Source organism: Lathyrus oleraceus, chromosome 4, assembly GCF_024323335.1.
Source record: "Lathyrus oleraceus cultivar Zhongwan6 chromosome 4, CAAS_Psat_ZW6_1.0, whole genome shotgun sequence".
NCBI classification, from domain to species: domain Eukaryota; kingdom Viridiplantae; phylum Streptophyta; class Magnoliopsida; order Fabales; family Fabaceae; genus Lathyrus; species Lathyrus oleraceus.
The window spans coordinates 133,067,115-133,085,440 of NC_066582.1; the positions used below are offsets into that span (position 1 = coordinate 133,067,115).

The following is an 18,326-nucleotide window of genomic DNA, read 5'->3' on the forward strand; positions in this document are numbered from 1 at the left end:
ATGATAAAGGTCAATACTCTTATAAACCTCAAGTCTTTAATGGAGATAAGTTTGATTATTGTAAGGATAAAATCGAAAGTTTCTTCTTTGGTTATGATGCAGACTTATTTGATATGGTCATAGATGGTTATACACATCCCTTGGATACAAATGGTGCTAAGTTGGAAAGAAGCAAGATGAATGACCAATAAAAGAAAGAAAATAAAAATTATCATAGGTCAAGAACCATCTTGTTAAATGATATCTCATACACTGAGTATGAAAAGATAACAAATAGACACTTTGCAAAGTTTATATTTGATTCTCTTAGAATGACTCATAAAGGAAACAAACAAGTAAAAGGAACCAAGGCTTTGGCCTTTATTCAAAAGTATAAATCCTTCAAAATGGAGGATGATGAAACTATTAGGGACATATTTTCAAGGTTTCAAACGCATAGTTGGCTTAAAAGTTTTAAACAAAGTCTACATTACTGCAAATCATGTGAAAAAGATCATTAGAAGCTCACTAAAGAAATGGAGGCCTATGGTGACTGCACTTAAGGTGTCCAAAGATCTGAACAATATGACTCTAAAAGGACTTGTAAGTTATTTGAGAAGTCATGAGATAGAGTTGGAAGAGGATGAGCCTCATGGAAAAGAAAAATATGTGGTTCTCAAATCCAAAGGCAATATAGAAAAGACGGAGGCCTTTCAAGCTGAAGAAGAAGAAGATTCTGAAGAAGTTTCTGATGAAGAAGATGAGCTTTCTCTTCTTTCCATAAGAGTCAATCAAGTATAGAGAAAGAGACACAAGAAAACCAGAGGAATCAGAAGGACAAATGGACATTTTGAGTCAACATCTAGACAAAAGAAGTATGGTTTTGACAAAGATGTCATCTGCTTCGAGTGCAAAGAGCCAGGCCACTACGTGAATGAATGTCCCAAGCTAGAGAAAGAAAACCCTAATAAGAAGTTCTTAAAAGATAATAAGAAGGTTCTAATGGTTACATGGGAGTACTCTGAGTCTTCATAAGGTGATTCTGAAGAAGAACAAGCCAACATGGCGCTGATGGCAAGCACATAAGCATCAAACTTTGGATCAAGATTAGAATCAGAATTAAACTCAAATGAGGTATTCTCTAACCTAACACGCTATGAAGTAGAGTCTTGTCTTACTAAAACTCTTGAAAAATATCAGAGTTTTCAAAACAAATACAAGGATTTGAAACAAATTCATGCAGCTGACTCTGAGGCTCATAATGAGCTGAAGAAAGAAAACTCCATTCTAAAAGAAAATATTTGTAGTCTTGAAAAAGATAACTCTTCCTTCAAAATAAAGAGTAAAGAACTTAAAAAGGAGATTCTTTCAGAAGTCCTATGGACTCTGAATCTGTCATTAAAAAATATGACATATCTTTTCAAAAATTTCTTGCACGAAATATAGATAGAAGCAAAATGGCTTCTATGATCTATGGAGAAAGTAGAAATAGAAAAAGAGGTCTTGGTTATGTGCCACCTAAAAATTATAGGGTCAAACCTAATTCAAAACAAAAGTTAATTAAACCAAAAGCTCTATACTCCCATTTCACTTATAGGCACACACATGATTATTCTGCACAAAAACCTTGGGTTAAGAGAAACTCTGGGAGAACTGACCAAAAAGGACCCAAAAAGATATGGGTACCTAAAGATAAAATATCGATGTTGTAGACATCTTTAGAAGCCAAGTTGAAACACCAATATTGGTACCTAGACTCTGGATGCTCACATCACATGACAGGAAGAAGGCATATGTTCCAAAGTGTGGAACTTAAGCCTAGAGGCAATGTTGGTTTCGGAGGCAATCATAAGGGTAAGATTATTGGCTATGGAACTATTGGTAATGACTCTCTCCCTTATATTAATAATAATTTATTAGTTAAATGATTAACGCATAACCTTCTGTCCATAAGTCAATTAAGCAATAATGTTTATGATATTATCTTTAATCAAAAGTCATGCAAAGCTGTTAGTCAAAAGGATGGCTATGTATTATTCAATGGCAAGAGGAAAAAAAAACATTTACAAAATTAGACTTTCTAATTTACAAAATAAAAATGTTAAATGCCTCATGTATGTGAATGAAGAGCAGTGGACTTGGCATATACGGTTATGCCATGTTAGAATGAGAAGAATCTCAAAGCTAAACAAACTGAACATAGTCAGAGGCCTTCCAAATCTGAAGTTTGCTTCAGATGCTCTTTGTGAGGCATGCCAAAAAGGCAAGTTTTCAAAAAATTCTTTCAAAGATGTTGTTTCAACCTCTATGCCTTTGGAGATTTTACACATTGACTTATTTGGCCAGTGAAACAACATATGTCAATGGTAAAAAGTATGGATTAGTCATTTTTGATGACTACAACAGGTTTTCTAAAACACAAGAATGAGTCGCATTCTGTGTTTTCTACCTTTTGCTCCCAAGTGCAAAATGAAAAAGACTTTAAGATTGTTAAAGTTAAAAGTGATCATGGTGGAGAATTTGAAAACAAAAACTTTGAAAAAATATTTGATAAAAATGGCATTTCCCATAATTTATCTTGCCCTAGAACTCCTCAACCGAATGGAGTTGTAGAGAGGAAAAATCTCACATTTGAAGAAATAGCCAGAACCATGATCAATGAAATTAACATTGAAAATAACTTCTTGGCAGAAGCAATCAACACAACATGTTACATTCAGAACATGATCTCAATAAGACCTATTCTGAGTAAGAATCCCTATGAATTGTGAAAAATAGAAAACCCAACATTTCATATTTTCATCGTTTTGGTTGTTCATGTTTTATTCTAAACACTAAAGATAACTTGAGCAAGTTTGATTCCAAAGCACAAAAATGTATCATGTTAGGAAAATATGAGCACTCAAAAGGATACAGAGTGTATGACACTGAAACATACATTATTGAGGAATCAATTCATGTTAAGTTTGTTGTCAAGTTTGCAGATCTGAAGATTAGCTACTCAGACTCTGAAGGAAGGGAATCTGAAGTGAAAGACTCTGAAGGAACTCAACACAAAGTTGCTCAACTAGAATCAGAAGCAATAGTCTCACCAGCGCCTCTGAGGAAACTTAGGCAAAGATCTTCACATCCCGAGGAATTGATTTAGGGAGAAAACATAGAACCCATTCAAACTAGATCCTCATTTAAACCATCTGAAGAAATGCTTTTAGGTTTGGTGTCTCTTATAGAACCTACTTCCATTGATGAAGCACTTCTATACACAGACTGGATTTTGGCAATGAAAGATGAGTTAAATCAATTCTCCAGAAATAATGTATGGGATCTTGTGCCAAGACCTAAAGGAACTCATGTTATTGGAACTAAACAGGTCTAATAAGCTGAATGAGCAAGGAGAAGTGTTAAGGAACATAGCCAGACTGGTTGCACAAGGCTATAGTCAACAAGAAGGAATTGCCTATACTTAAATCTTTACACCAATGGCCATGTTAGAGTCTATCCGTCTCCTAATTTATTTTGTTGTAAATCATAAGATCATTCTATATTGGATGGATGTTAAGAGTGTATTTCTGAATGGCTACATTATTGAAGAAGTTTTTGTACATCAACCTCCTGATTTTGGAAATCATAAAACCCTGATTTTGTTTACAAACTCAATTTTTTTTGTATGGTCTGAAACAAGCTCCTAGAGCATGGTATGAAAGACTAAATAATTTTCTTTTGAAAAATTATTTTACAAAAGGGAAGGTTGATACAAACTTGCTTTGTAAGTTATATAAAAATGATATTTTAATTGTGCAAATTTACGTTGATGATATTATTTTTGGTTATACTAATCACTACTACAAATAATATATTTTATGACGAAACTTTCACCTCAACCAACAAAAAACCGAGGTGTAAACCATAGACGTGTCACATTTTTTTTTTGAAATACCATATATTCCCTCTGTTTAGCTGGAAATCAAGGGGTAAAGTATTTAGAGGACACACATTCGAATCCCACGAACTATAATTTAGCATATTTTAATTTTTTAAAATATTTTAATGATATATTACCTCAATTTTGTTGAAAACCGATGGATAAAGAATTTAGAGGACACATCTTCGAATTCCAACAACTACATTTTATCATGTTTTAATTTTTAAGTTTTTTTATGACTTATCACCTTGATTTTGTTGAAAATCGAGGGGTAAAGAATTTAGAGGACACATCTTCGAATCCCAACAACTATATTTTATTACCTTTAAATTTTTTTTTATTTTTTTATGACTTATTACCTTGGTTTTGCTGAAAACAGGGGGGTAAAATAGCGTATTTTTTATTTGTTTATGACAAATTTGGTGAAAAAATTAAGTAATGAATCTTTGTTGTTCATTTATAAAGTAACAATGGTCAAGACATTGTCAAATCATCAATCCACATGAAACATTAGTGATCCGCGTGAAACACTCACTAGCCAATCATAACGTGAATGCCACAACTATCCATCTTTGATGCAAAGTGCTAAAATTTAAACTTAACATATTGAAAATAATGATAATGAAAACAAGAGCAGAAAAATATTTCATTGTTAGTTTCTGAAAGTAATCTTTTCTCTAATAATTCTTGTTAAAAATGTTTAATGTTAGTTAGAAAAATATGAAAGTAGCTTATTAATGTTAGTTGTAGTTGTATCAAGTAAAATATTTAATATTGTTGTTGTTGTTGTTGTTGAAATTTAGTCTTTAACAATTCTATTGATTTTATTTATTTGTTATTGTTGTTGTTGTTGTTGTTGTTGTCATTGTTGTTGAGATTTAATGTTTAATGATTCCATGAATTTTGTTGTTCTTATTATTGTTATTGTTATTGTTTTTGTTATTGAGCTTTAATGTTTAAGAGTTCTATTGATTTTGTTTTTGTTGTTGTTGTTGTTGTTGTTATTGATGTTGTTGTTGATGCTGATGATGATGAAGATTTAGAATTTGTCAACCAATTTGATGCTTTACCCATTGGTTATTGTTAAGAACTGAGGCAAAAAGTAGCGCAATTTTAAAAATCCAAAAAATGCAGTTGTTGGGGATCGAACTCATGACCAGTGCCACTTTTCCCCTTCGGTTATTCAAAAACCGAGGGGTAAAGTGGTAGGTTTTCATGTCTCCCTTCGTTACCTCGCCTATGTAACCAAGGTTATATCCCCTTCGTGTCTGAAGTGAAATGTTGGTTATTTGTAGTAGTGGATTCTACTATTTGCAAGAAATTTTCTAAGTCTATACAGACAAAATTTGAGATGAGTCTGATGGGAGAATTGGAGTTCTTTTTCTTGGGATTCAAATCAACCAAAGTTCAGAAGGAAAAAACATCAATCAAACCAAGTACACAAAGGAACTTTTGAAGAAGTTTGACTTGTCAGAATGCAAACCAACAAAAACTTCAATACATCTAACGTGCATTCTGGAGAAAGATGAAAGCAAACAGGTAGAACAAAAGGTATATGGAGGTATGATTGGTTCTCTCTTATATTTGACCGCTTATATGCTTGGTACTCTTTTTAGTGCATGCTTATATGCAAGATTACAATAAGATCCTAGAGAATACCACTTAACAGTTGTTAAGAGGATCTTTAGATATATGAAAGTTACTACTAACCTTTTGATTTATAAAATATCCAAAGAGTACAAGTTAGTAGGTGTAATGCTGACTATGCTGGAGGTAGACTAGAAAGGAAGAACACCAATGGAAGATGTTAGTTTTTTAATGATAATCTTATTTCTTGGTCCAACAAGAGACAATCAACAATAGCCATCTGGATGTAGCACTGAGATACTCTGGATGAAAAGTCAGCTAGAAGACTATCAACTTTATGAGAGTAACATTCTTATTCTCTATGATAATACTTCATCAATTTGTTTATCTAAGAATCCTATTTTGTACTCCAGAGAGAATCACATTGAAATTAAACATCATTTTATAAGGTATTATGTTCAGAAGGGTGTTATAAATTTAAAATTTATAGATACAGACCATCAATGAACTGATATCTTCATAAAACCCCTTGTTGAAGATAGATTTGTTTTTATTCTGAAAAATTTAAAAATGGAACTTTGTCTAGAATAAAAAAATTTAAATGTGTGTAGACTCTAGAGAGTCAAAATATGACTCTGAGATAACTTGACTCTGAACCAGCTAGCTCTCTAAATTCAAAAGACTCTCTGGTCAAAAGGTCCAAAGTCAAAACTCATATCGGAATCTCTGTCTTTTGGACTATGAGTTTTAAAATTAATGGTGGAAATCAAGCTTTGTTTGTATGACTCTAAAGTAAGATAGGTGTCCTACGTTAAGCCATCTGAACGTTTGAAGTGACGCATTGGAATACTATATTTCTTGGGTAAAGAGAAAATCATTTCATTTGCCTCCCATGTTAGTTTTCATGTGTTTTCAATATTTTTTAAATTATCATCTTTTTATTACTTTCTCTATTTAAACCCACGCCACACTCACTTCTCACACATAAAACCCGGTTGAAATGGTTGAAAACATATTTATCAACAACAATGGCTCACACAGAATATGCAAGTGGCAAGAAACTCCAATCAAAAGCATTGAGGAAATGATCAATTATTTTACTGAAAAAAACATTACAAGATTCGGTATCATTGCAAAAGCAAGCAAAAACAAGCAAATGGATAACAAAATATTACAATCTTCAGACTACATCTACATGCCAGTTGTAACACCCCGATAATAATATGGTAATTATTTAAATTAAGTTAATAATATATTTATTAATTTAATTAGATAATTGGATTATTATTATTATTATTTTGGAATTATTGAATTATTATTTTTATTGGGATAATAAAATAAATTGGAAAATATATAAGTGTGAAATAAAGAAAAAGAGCCCAATTGGTAAGGAAAAGGTTTTCACGTGAAACAGAGAAGCGATTGAGAAAGAGGAGAAAGGGCAAAGAGGCAGAGCAAGAGGAAGAAGATTGGAGAAGAGAAGAGCTTGGAGCTTAGAGATTGCCAGATTAACTCAGGTAAGGGGGGTTTATCGTCGTTTAATGGGTATTATGGGTTAGCATGTAATGGGTAGTGATAAACCGTTGAATTGACCCTAATTGGGATTGTTGAATGCTGAAAATTTTGATGGATATGTTGTGTTGAATCTGAAATTGAATCCGTAATTGTGTGAGTCGTGTTTTCCCGAACGTATAGCTTTTTACGGAATTAGAATCGGAGGTCCGGAAGTCCTCTAACGGCGGAAAATGCGGAGAATTCTGCATTCTGCTTTGTGTTAGCGCAGGAACTGCTGTTTTGTCTGCGTTAACCGGTTAACCCAGGGTGTTAACCGGTTAACACTGTTACGAATTGAGAATTAGTGTTGTTTTGCCTGCGTTAACCGGTTAACCCAGGGCGTTAACCGGTTAACACTGATAAGTTTTGGGCTGTAAGCGTGTTTTGCCTGCGTTAACCGGTTAACCCAGGGCGTTAACCGGTTAACACTGTTGCAGAGTGGAAAAATTGTTAGTTTAAATGTTGTGTGCCTAATTGGTGGTTGCCTATATCAGTGTGTGATATGGTAGGGATTATTCCCCGCTGTTTTGAGCAGTATAGGTATTAGCAGAGTGTGCTAATACTGTGTTTAATTATTTGACATGATATGATATGTTGATACATGTGTTGATGATGTATGATGATATGCATAATGCTGTGAATATATATATATATATATTATGCATGTATTTGTGAATGGACTGTTGTATGGCTTAGAGTGTGAGCATCTGTCCCTTGTGAATTGTTGTTGATGTTGCATTGCTAGATGATTAGCGTGCATAGCATAGCCTATGGGGCTGTAGCTAATTCCCATGGTGAGGAATTAGTGAGTGAATCATTGTGGATTTGTTGTTGATGTTTGCATGCTAGATGATTAGTGTGCATAGCATAGCCTTTGGGGTTGTAGCTAATTCCCATGGTGAGGAATTAGTGAGTGAGTCACTAGGTCTCAAATGAGTGGGACTAGTGAGCTTAGTAGCCGTATCTGGATTGATCGGTGAGCTTGAACTATATGTTCATGAATAGTCGGTACCGCATGTGTGGAGTCTCATTGCATAAATTATGTATGGCGTATAATATGAATGGATGTATTCCAATATTATACGTGTGTGGTGTCGCTATTGAGTATGAATATGAGTTGTATTGGTGTTGAATATGATGTTTGAGTTGGTGTGCCGTTACTGAATGTACGAATACGATTAGGGTGATTAATGTGTTAAATTACTTAACATGACATTATATTCTATAATGCTTATTATATCAATTGAGGAACTCACCCTTACAACTATTTTTCAGGTAACGAGCAATGAGTTGATTAGAAGCTAATGCTTGGAGTCTAGTGTAGTCTCCTTAGTGGGTCGTGCTCTGATAGATGTAACATCGGGATGGGATGTTTTAACTTGTTTTAAATATTTTATTGTTGGTTATGAACCATTTTACATGTAATGTTTTACATGATTGATGAGATTTCTATCCGCTGCGTTTTATGCAAATGCTTATGTTTTGAATCAATAAAGAGCATGACCGTTATATTGGTGAATGGTGTAAAGTGTTTATGTGTGACACCCTTAACTGCATAATTACTCTGAGTTTTATATGTTGTTTTAATTAAATATTGGGGTATTTTAGAAGGGTGTTACACCAACCCCCCATTATAAGAAAGTTCATCCAGTCCTCATTAACATCTAATCCAATGTCTTCAGTTGCCTTCCTCTTCTTTCTGAGGGTCTTCATATTTGAAATAGAAGTCCTTCCTATCACAGAAGCTCCAATAGATGAATCAACGTGTGTTTTGGCACCTTCATAGGCCTTGTGTATATCATCTCTGTTCTTCTCCTCACATCATTGAGCTTCCTAATGACATTGCTGATTTCTTTGGAAGAAATCTTCTTAGTGTTATTTGATGAATTACTCATGTCTGGAAAAGAAATGGAGAAGAAATAAAATAAAGAGGATTGTGATCTCGCTTCCAATGAAGTCTCCTTTTATAGAGAGTTTTAGGATTAAGCAAAATTTGTTGTATTTAATATGCTCTAATAGACAAAAGAGAGAGAGAGAGAGAGAGAGAGAGAGAGAGAGGAGAGAGAGAGAGAGAGAGAGAGAGAGAGAGATGATATTTGGTCTTCAAAGCACTCTTCCCAAGATTGATTGCTACTAGATTAGACTAACTCAGAACTGAAGAGATGTTACTGACCATTCAAGCCTACTTATCACTATTTTCTTACAACATTGATTTTATTATGAAGTGTCTTTTCAAAAATATTTTTAAAGTCCTTATTGTTGTTCTTTTTCAATGTTATGTAATAATGTGTTTTGACAAGCGTACTTTGTTGCGTGTCTCGTTATAAACGTTATTACTATGACTTTTATTGGTAACCGTTGAGTATCCTTTCTGTTCAACTCTCAACACTATTTCCTTCTTAATCTCTTTAACTTATTTTACCTCCCTATTTAAACTACTCTTTACCTCTCACTTTTCATCACCTATTGCGTCTTCCCTAAACCATTTATGAAAGTTTGTCTTCCTTCATTTCACCTCTTTAATATGAAATGGCTTCTAGCACTTTTCTTGGTGAAGGAATTCCATTGTCCATCATCTATGAAAAATTTATTGATTTTGCTAAGCTCAAAGGTCAAGGTTTAGATCTCTCTGATGTTGTCTCCTCTCAATAACGAGGCAAATACTTTGACATGCTATTTGGACCCATTTATCCAGTCATTGTAAAATAATTCTGGACAAATGTTTCCTTTAAGCAGCTTGAACATGATGCTTCATGTATCCAGTCCAATGTCTTTGGTATCCCTATTGTCATAACTCTTTCTCTCATTGCTAAGACAATATATTATATAGTGTAACACCCAAATTTTAATATTTTATTTTTAATAGAGTTTTGGAGAGTTTTAGTTTAATTATTTAATTTAATTAGATATTAGAAATATTAAAAAAAATTAGAGATATTTCATAGTTGGGAGAGAATATGATTTTATTTAAAATTAAGGAGTGATGAGTGAATTGAGTAAGAGTTGAGGGTGTGGTAAGAGTTGAGGAAATAATTGAATTAGAATAATAATTTAATTTAATTTATGTAATGATAGAGAATATAGAATTAAAATAAAATATAAAATAGAAAGATTAGGGGTATGGGGAGAATTGAGGGGTGAAAGGAGAATGAGTTAAATTAGGGTGAATAAATAGATAAGTTGTTGTGAGAAAGTTTTCACAATACATGAAAATCTTTGGAGAAAGAGGCGGAACTTAAAGATAACTTAGGAAGGAGAGGGAGAAAGATTCCAAAGGATAAGAAATCCATTGATCTGCAATTCGAGGTAATGGGCAAGATTTATTCATATATGGATAGTTAAAGAGAGAGATAGTGAAGGGTCTTTACCCTCATGCCTTCTTCCTTCATTTATCTGTGTATTTGAGGTATATGGGCAAAAAGGTTTGAGAAAAAACTTTGAGGTGAATAAATGATAATATTTTCCTTTTGATTATGATATATGTGATATATTATTGTTATTGCTGAGTATCGATGGTTGCACCGTAAGGAGAAAAAATGAAATTTGGATAATTATGTTTGATCTGTTGATTGTGATTTGATAACCCTGCTAATGCCTTTTGATAAGGCGAAAATATAAAAGTTATAAATTAAAAAAATAATTTGATGCCTTATGTTAAGGAGAGATTGCATCGATGAATTATGTTGGCACCTTTTGATAAGGCAAGAGCATAAATGTTAGCTCATAGCATAAGGTTTCAGTTGTAAAACCATAAGGCAAGTGGACGAGGATAATAATATTGGTGAGTTGATTATTGTTGGAGTAATTGATAAATCTTATTAAATTGATAAAATATGTTGATGATTTTCATGGTCAAATTTTTTTAGCGTTTGGGGGCGGTTGAGACTCAAATAGGCGAGTTTTGAATATGTTCAATAGGGAGAAGTTTTGAATATGTTCAATAGGGAGAAAAATGCAGAAAAATCATAGGTAGACATAGAAGGGGATTGACCGCTTTATTTCAGGTGTAACTTGAGTTTCGTAAGTCTATTTGAGGTATCGTCAGTTGCATTGGAAAGCTAACACAATAATTTTTCTTTTGAACTGGGGAAATTGGGTCTAGGAGAACTACAACAGTAGTAATTCAATGGTTTTTATACTAGAGGTGTAGTCAAATTCAACTTTGTCGTTGGTCATCATGTTTCACGCGTAACTTGAGTTTCGTAAGTCCGTTTGGGGTGTCGTCAGTTGTGTTAGAAAGATACTTCAATGATATTTTGGACAAGAAATTTTCATAATTTTATCATAAGTCTATATTTTTTGTGATATTTTGAAATCAGAAGAAACTTTCTGCCTGGCTCCAGTGTCAGTTCTTGTCGTTTGATTAAACTGAACTGATTGAAATATTAAGTCCTAAAATAAAAATTAGATTCTTAAAATAAACATTCTAAAATTTCCAAAACATATTAATTTTCTTGATTCTAAATCTTTTTATATTTTAAATAATTATTCGAATATGAGGTATGATTAACATGTAACATGATTTTGGGCTGTTTTGATAAGATTCTATTTTGATTATGTTGTTAATGCTTTAGGATAAAATTCCAATGTTTGATAATCAAAATATAATTTTTATTATTATGTTGAGTTTATAATGAATGCCTCGCGATAAAGAAATTGTTGATGTTGAGATGTGCGGTTCAGTTGAATCATTGATGTGGTCCTACAATGGCGATGAATATTAATGTTGTGTTTTAGGTTCAAGAGGAACCAATGTTGTAGAACTTCAGTCCAATGTTGAAGGACTTTGGTCCAATGTTGTGATTAATAAGTGATAATGGGAGTATGAGGTTCAGATGGAGATTATTTGCATTTGTTTGTTGCATCATGCATCATGTATATTGAATATTAGCTTAGGACTTTGGTCTTGTGTTGTAGGACTTCGGTCCACTATTGAGGATCCCTCAGTAACATAACTCTGATATCCAGTATTGTAGGACTTGAATCCAGTGTTCTAGGATGATACCACATGCATGGAAGTAGAGGAATTACGCATTTCATAACGATTGTATGTTGTACATTGTGTGAATTGATTATATGTTGATGTTGACTATCCTTGTTGTTTATACACAGTTAACATATGTGAATGTATTCTCACCCATTTGATTCTGGCATTGAAATGCATCTATGGCGACACGCATCTTTGCCAAGGAATTGACGTCACTGCTACCTTTCGTGTCTAAGCTAGTGGATATGACTAGATGCCTTAGTAGTTTTATCGTGATTAGGGCTTGTCTGCGGTGGCGAGAGGCTCTGTTCGATGGTGTTTTTGGTTATAGAGAGAGTAAGCTCACGTGAAGTGAAAAGCTTTGTGTTTATGCGATATTCTGAGTGTGTTATGATCTGTCTTCCCCAACCCGAAGGTTGGGGTGTTTATTGAGATGTGTGGTATTTTTAGAATGTCAAAAAGAACAAGTAATACTTACTTTTGGGGAAAAAACTTTGGCATTTTATTTCTTACATTACAAGTCAGAAAATTATATCCCTCCATAGTTCTACATGTTGGTAAAAATTAAATGAATTACAATTATTTAAAACTAAAGGTAAAATTTGATTATTACAAATAATACTACTTACACCCTCAAAATGTCTTTCATTGTTGAATAAGTATTATAGTATAACGAGCATAGCATAGTTACACTATTTTATAATAGACACACCATTGACGATACTTTTTGGGACAAAAGGATCATCATCAATGGGTCCCAAATCATTTTATCTATTAGAATAATTCCTTTGGTCATGGAAGAGATGGAGGAAAAGTGTGAGTGTAGGAACACTATTCTTGTATTCGCATCAGTATTGAGAAACTTTGATATTGGCCCGATTCATAGGATATTACTATGAGGGGGAAATTTCCCGATGATTCATGATTTCGACTTCAAAATCATTAGAGGGGAGGGTGAACCGCATCACATAAAATAAACATTCATGTAAAAGTCAAGGTATGCACATCATAATGCTTGCATAACCTTTTCTTACTTCTAGGGTGAAGCACTCACTAGTCTAAAGACGAACCTACATCCCGGTATGCATTTTCCACTCAATGTTTCATTGTGTACATGGACGTTTTCCCCAAAGTTTATTCATCCACCCAAAGAGCATTGAGCAACAAAATCACAAAATTCAAGGTCTCAGTATCCCCGTCTCACCATTTGCGCGTCACTATCAACAAATAAAAAATGGTGACCATGAGTAAGAAACCTTGATTGTTCCTCTAACCAAGACCTAATTTCCTCATAAGTGGGATCATGGCTGAATGATTTTCTATAACACTTAGAATAAGTGTAGGCTTTCTGCTCAGGGTTTGGAAATCTCAGGGTTTGGCATATGAATTTCAGGAAAATCAAACCCTTTGGAACCTCCATATATAATATCCAACCTAATGGGAGAAAGATCCATGCATGCAACAATGTTTACTTATGGTTTTCTTACTTCTAGTGATGTTGTATTTGTGTTTATTACATTCACTTTGGTTTGCGATAAAGCATCGTTAATTTTATCATCACTACCTAAGTTGATGAAGGGAATATATTAGTTTCCTAGGTTGGCCATAACTTATAAAGCTAATGGAAACTAGAGAAAGCAAAGGGTAAGAAATAAGTACCTTAAATATCATTTCAGGTTCTGAATAACAAATAACAAAACAATGAAGGACACAAAGTTAAGGCCCGAAAAGTTGTAACAATAATCATGCAGGTTTTGAAAAATGAAGAATAAAACGGTGAAGAACATAGAACTGTTGGATTGAATATGGTTGTAGAATGGTTTAGTGGGGGACGAGGGTTGAATATACCTTTTCCCGATAAATATGTTTTCAAAAGGGTTTTCAAAAATAGAGTTTTAATTGTGCGAGAATGGAAGTTTTAAAAATGCATTTGAGAAGAAATTATGTGATTGACTTTATGTAAGAAAAATACAATGATACAAAGATGATGAACTTACTAAACAAACAATATGCAAATTAATCAATTTTTATTCATAATTAGATGTTTGAACATATATTTTTATTAATTGAATCAATAATCTTATATTAGAAGTTCTACAAGTATATTTACTAAGAAGAAGGTTTAGTAGACTAAATTTATCACAAACATAAGCTTAAACATTAAATCGCTTTAAGCAACAAAACCTAACAATATGCGGTTCTAAAAAGAGATTAAAATCTAATAACATGTAAATTTATACAAAAATTAAAAGAGAGTGATAGAGAAAATGTATATCGAGATTTATAATGGTTTGATGTGTCGTCCTCGCTTGCACCTAGTTCATTCTCCAATGACAAGCCATTGAAAATTGTTAAGTCTTCCACTAATTTGACAATTTACAAAGTGTATTTTAATATAATAGATAATCACGGACAAACTGAAAACTTAAAGCTACTACTAAACAACACAAATCTGAATATTGATTCCTTTCTGATGTATACAACTCACTAGATTGCAAATCCTCCAAGATTTCACTCGACCTTGCATCAATTCACCTTCTCAGAACCAAAGCACTCCAAGACTTTGTTTATACTAATATTAACTTAACCCTATCGAAATTCCCTTATCCGAGTCTTTGAACTGCCTAAGGAAACATAAACTCCAAGAATTTGACTGTAGCGATCTTCACTCAATCCTACTAAAGTTCTCTTCAAGAAGAAACCCTTATTTTTCTTCACTGGATGTCAATTTCCAAAAACACAATCACAATCCGATTCTTCGATATGAAAACAAATCTTCACAAAACATTATAACACCACTCTCTTATAATTGAGCAACACATAACAACGGTGTTTTAGTTAGAGGTTGAAGATGAAGTTTCTTTGAAAAATCTCACAAAACACTTGTTCAAGACTCACAAAATCAACACTCAAGAAAGTTTTTCCTCAATATTAATTTGAGAGAAAAATTTGTGTGATTGACAAAACATTGCTGGTTTTTCAAGAATTATTAAAAATTATGAGCTAGACAAAGAAAATTAGTTTATATATGTGCTAGGGATTATGCACTAAAAATGAGTAAGTGTGATCCTTTGATTCGAATCAAGAGAAAAAAGAATGATTTGAGTCAAAAGAGAGATTAATTTGAGTTAAGAAAATAAAACTCATATTTCACGAGTTTGGTTTGAGTCATGACTCGAGTCATGTGATTTGATTGAAACGAGTCTATGATCCAGTCACATTTCCTGAAATGAGTTCCAAAATAAGAAAACTACACATTATTCGAGTCAATCTTATATGTGATTCAAGTAAAGCCTCTTCATGATTCGAGTTAGGTGAAATTGTGACTCGATTCATATATCTAGTGGCAAATTCTAATTTTGACATCATGTTTATGATTTGAGTCAGACAATTATATGACTCAAGTCATGTTTCCCGAAACAAAATTATGGGAAATAAAAAAGTTCATGACTTGAGTAATGAATTTGTCGGACTTTAATCATGTATGCATTAGTTTTTGGATTCAATTCGTAAACTTTATGTATTGAATCATTTTGCGTTGAACTTTGGTCAAAGCCTTGTTTTATGCATGCAAAATACATTTCAATGAAAATTGGTCAAATCTAAGAGATGTGCAAAGAACTTAATGGTGAGGAAAATCAATTACTAAAACTACAATTCAACTGAGAAGGAAAGAAATCTTGAGCAATATTAATGTGATTCTCCGAAAAGTTTCAACCACAATCATTAGAATTGCAAAGAGAGGAAGGAAATCAGTAGCATTCAAAGAGAAAGGAAGTAAAAAAGAAGAAATACAAGTCAATCTCTTAATGTATAAGAACGAAAAGAACCAAGATCAACGATAAAAAGTTGAGGCAAAATAAAAAGCCACAATCAACTGTCAGGATGGTGCCCAAATCTTGCAACTACACTTAACTGCACTCAAGTGCTCTAAGCACTCGTCTCCCTATCCTAGACGCGTGAGGGCCTATGGTGACCTTACCTTAAAAACGTTTCATAACAGTTGAGACATTAAATATGTGTGTTTCTAATGTCGCATACTGAGACATCCTCTGATTGACATATCTCCTAAATAGAACTTGTGTTGGGAACAATCTCTCGAATTCTAATGTCTACATTTCTCACTCCAATAGTAATAACATTGATTTTAGGGGAAATTATTCTGGACTAGCAAAAAGTTCAATAAAATGGCCCAAACCAAATGCTCAATCCAAACGAAGCGTCCACCATACGAGGAACAATCATACTTTCATTCTGAGACATCACATATGAGCATAACTATCGTCCTCATGTATATCGTTGATCTCCATCAAAAAGTCACCCATAATTCATGTTGGATTAACTCGACAGGATTATAACTATCTTCCTCCCTTTCAATCTACCGTTAATTTATATCCAATGATCCTCGTACTTGAAGTACCGGAAGAAAAACCAAATATATCAATTTTTTAAAATATAATCATTTTTTATAATTTTATTTAAATTGAAGTAATAACTTTTTGAAATGAAAATTGATGAGCAGATGAAGTAGTGTATATAATAGATATATAGAGTCTAAATAATAGACCATTTAAATGCACGACACACCTTTTCAATACGGATAAATAAACAAGTATGCTGACCAAGGTATGACAATGTTAGTGTATCCACCGTGTGACTACGGTGGCACCGACACGTTTGGATACTCATTAGGCGGCCGTGCCATTTGCCAACAAGTACGGAGTAAAATAATTAAATAACTGTCATCATGACCCATTTGACCCTTAATATTATTTCTAGGCTATTTGAAAATGCCCTCGTCGTTATCCATTTTCTCTCTCCAACCTATTTGCATACGCGTTGACGTTTATGCGGTTTCTCTCTTCCTCACCAACTTGCTTGCACAATCAATCAATCTTCCATAAATTTATTTAACACGCCTCCATAATTATCATACTATAAATACTCCATAACACAGCATCTATTGTTTCATATAATTTTGCCAACACAAACCATATTCATTCCTATAGTACTACATACTAGTCCTTATTGTTAATCTAATAGAGTATATTGCTTTCTTGTTATAGAAATTCAATTCGTACCGTTCGCAATTCTAGGGTTTTTTTTGTTGTGAAGAATATATAATTAACATGAGGAGGGACATGATGGAATTTGAGCGTGTTCTTAGTTATTTTGATGAAGATGGTGACGGAAAGATTTCACCCAACGAGTTAAGGAGTCGAATGGTGAAGATTGGTGGAGAGTTTGAATTGAAAGAAGCGGAAATTGCAATTGAGTCATTGGATTCTGATGGTGATGGTTTATTGAGTTTGGAGGATTTGATAAAGCTTATGGAATCTGGGTGTGAGGATGAGAAATTGAAGGATTTGAAGGAAGCATTTGAAATGTATGATAATGAAGGGTGTGGCGTCATAACACCAAAGAGTTTGAAGAGAATGTTGAAAAAATTGGGAGATTCTTCAAAGTCCATAGAAGATTGTAAGTTGATGATTGGAAGGTTTGATTTGAATGGGGATGGTGTGCTTAGTTTTGAAGAATTCAGAATCATGATGGAGTGACTATGTTGCTGTGTCTATAGACTAGTCTGGGTTTCATTCATTCTTTTGTTCATTGTTTTGTACATTCTTTTGATTTTTGTGTATTGTTAAAATATTTGATAACAGAAGATAAAATATAAAAGAGAGGTAAAGTTTTGTTTTATGCTTTTCAAGTGCTCAATAATAATATGAAACAATATCTTGGTTAAAATAAAGAATCAAATTTTTTTCTATCAATTCTCCTTTCCAAAGGATGGGAGATGTTCAGAGATATTGCTACTAGCTTTCATTTTTAAATTAATTATTTAATTAATTAAATATAGATTTATATAAATTATTTGATTCAATTTTGCGTGCGAATGGTTCGTGATGAGTTGAACCATTTAGTTAAACTCAATATTCCATTACCGTATATTAATCCTTTCATAGTCATCCGTCTCAATCAAACGATCTTTCCATTTCGATAAGATACATAATTTTTATTATTATTATTAATTATTCTATAATATAATAATATAATTTATGAGTATAATAAAGATGCACTGATAGTATAAAAATGTTTATACTATTATCTAATAAAAATATATCATTCTATTATATCAGTATGATTTAATGAAATCCATCATCATTATTTATAAAATTAATTTTCAATGTCAATTCATCACTCTTTTCTCCTAATTTATATCTATCATTTAAATTCTTCAATTGATATCAAATATAAAACCTTGTAGATACGTTTTGTAGTTATTGTTGGAAGAGA

General features: G+C 32.9%; 1 protein-coding gene across 1 annotated transcript; it reads left to right on the forward strand.

The window, feature by feature from the left end:
* The first annotated feature begins 16,891 nt into the window (after positions 1–16,891).
* LOC127074048 (putative calcium-binding protein CML19) lies at positions 16,892–17,729 on the forward strand. Its single transcript, XM_051015312.1, has one exon. The coding sequence runs from the start codon at positions 17,159–17,161 to the stop codon at positions 17,585–17,587; it is 429 nt and encodes a 142-aa protein (XP_050871269.1). The 5' UTR covers positions 16,892–17,158; the 3' UTR covers positions 17,588–17,729.
* The last annotated feature ends 597 nt before the right edge of the window (positions 17,730–18,326 follow it).

Bases quoted from the DNA above. Each gene is read 5' to 3' on its own strand.
- LOC127074048 (XM_051015312.1), top strand. From the start codon at position 17,159: ATGAGGAGGGACATGATGGAATTTGAGCGTGTTCTTAGTTATTTTGAT.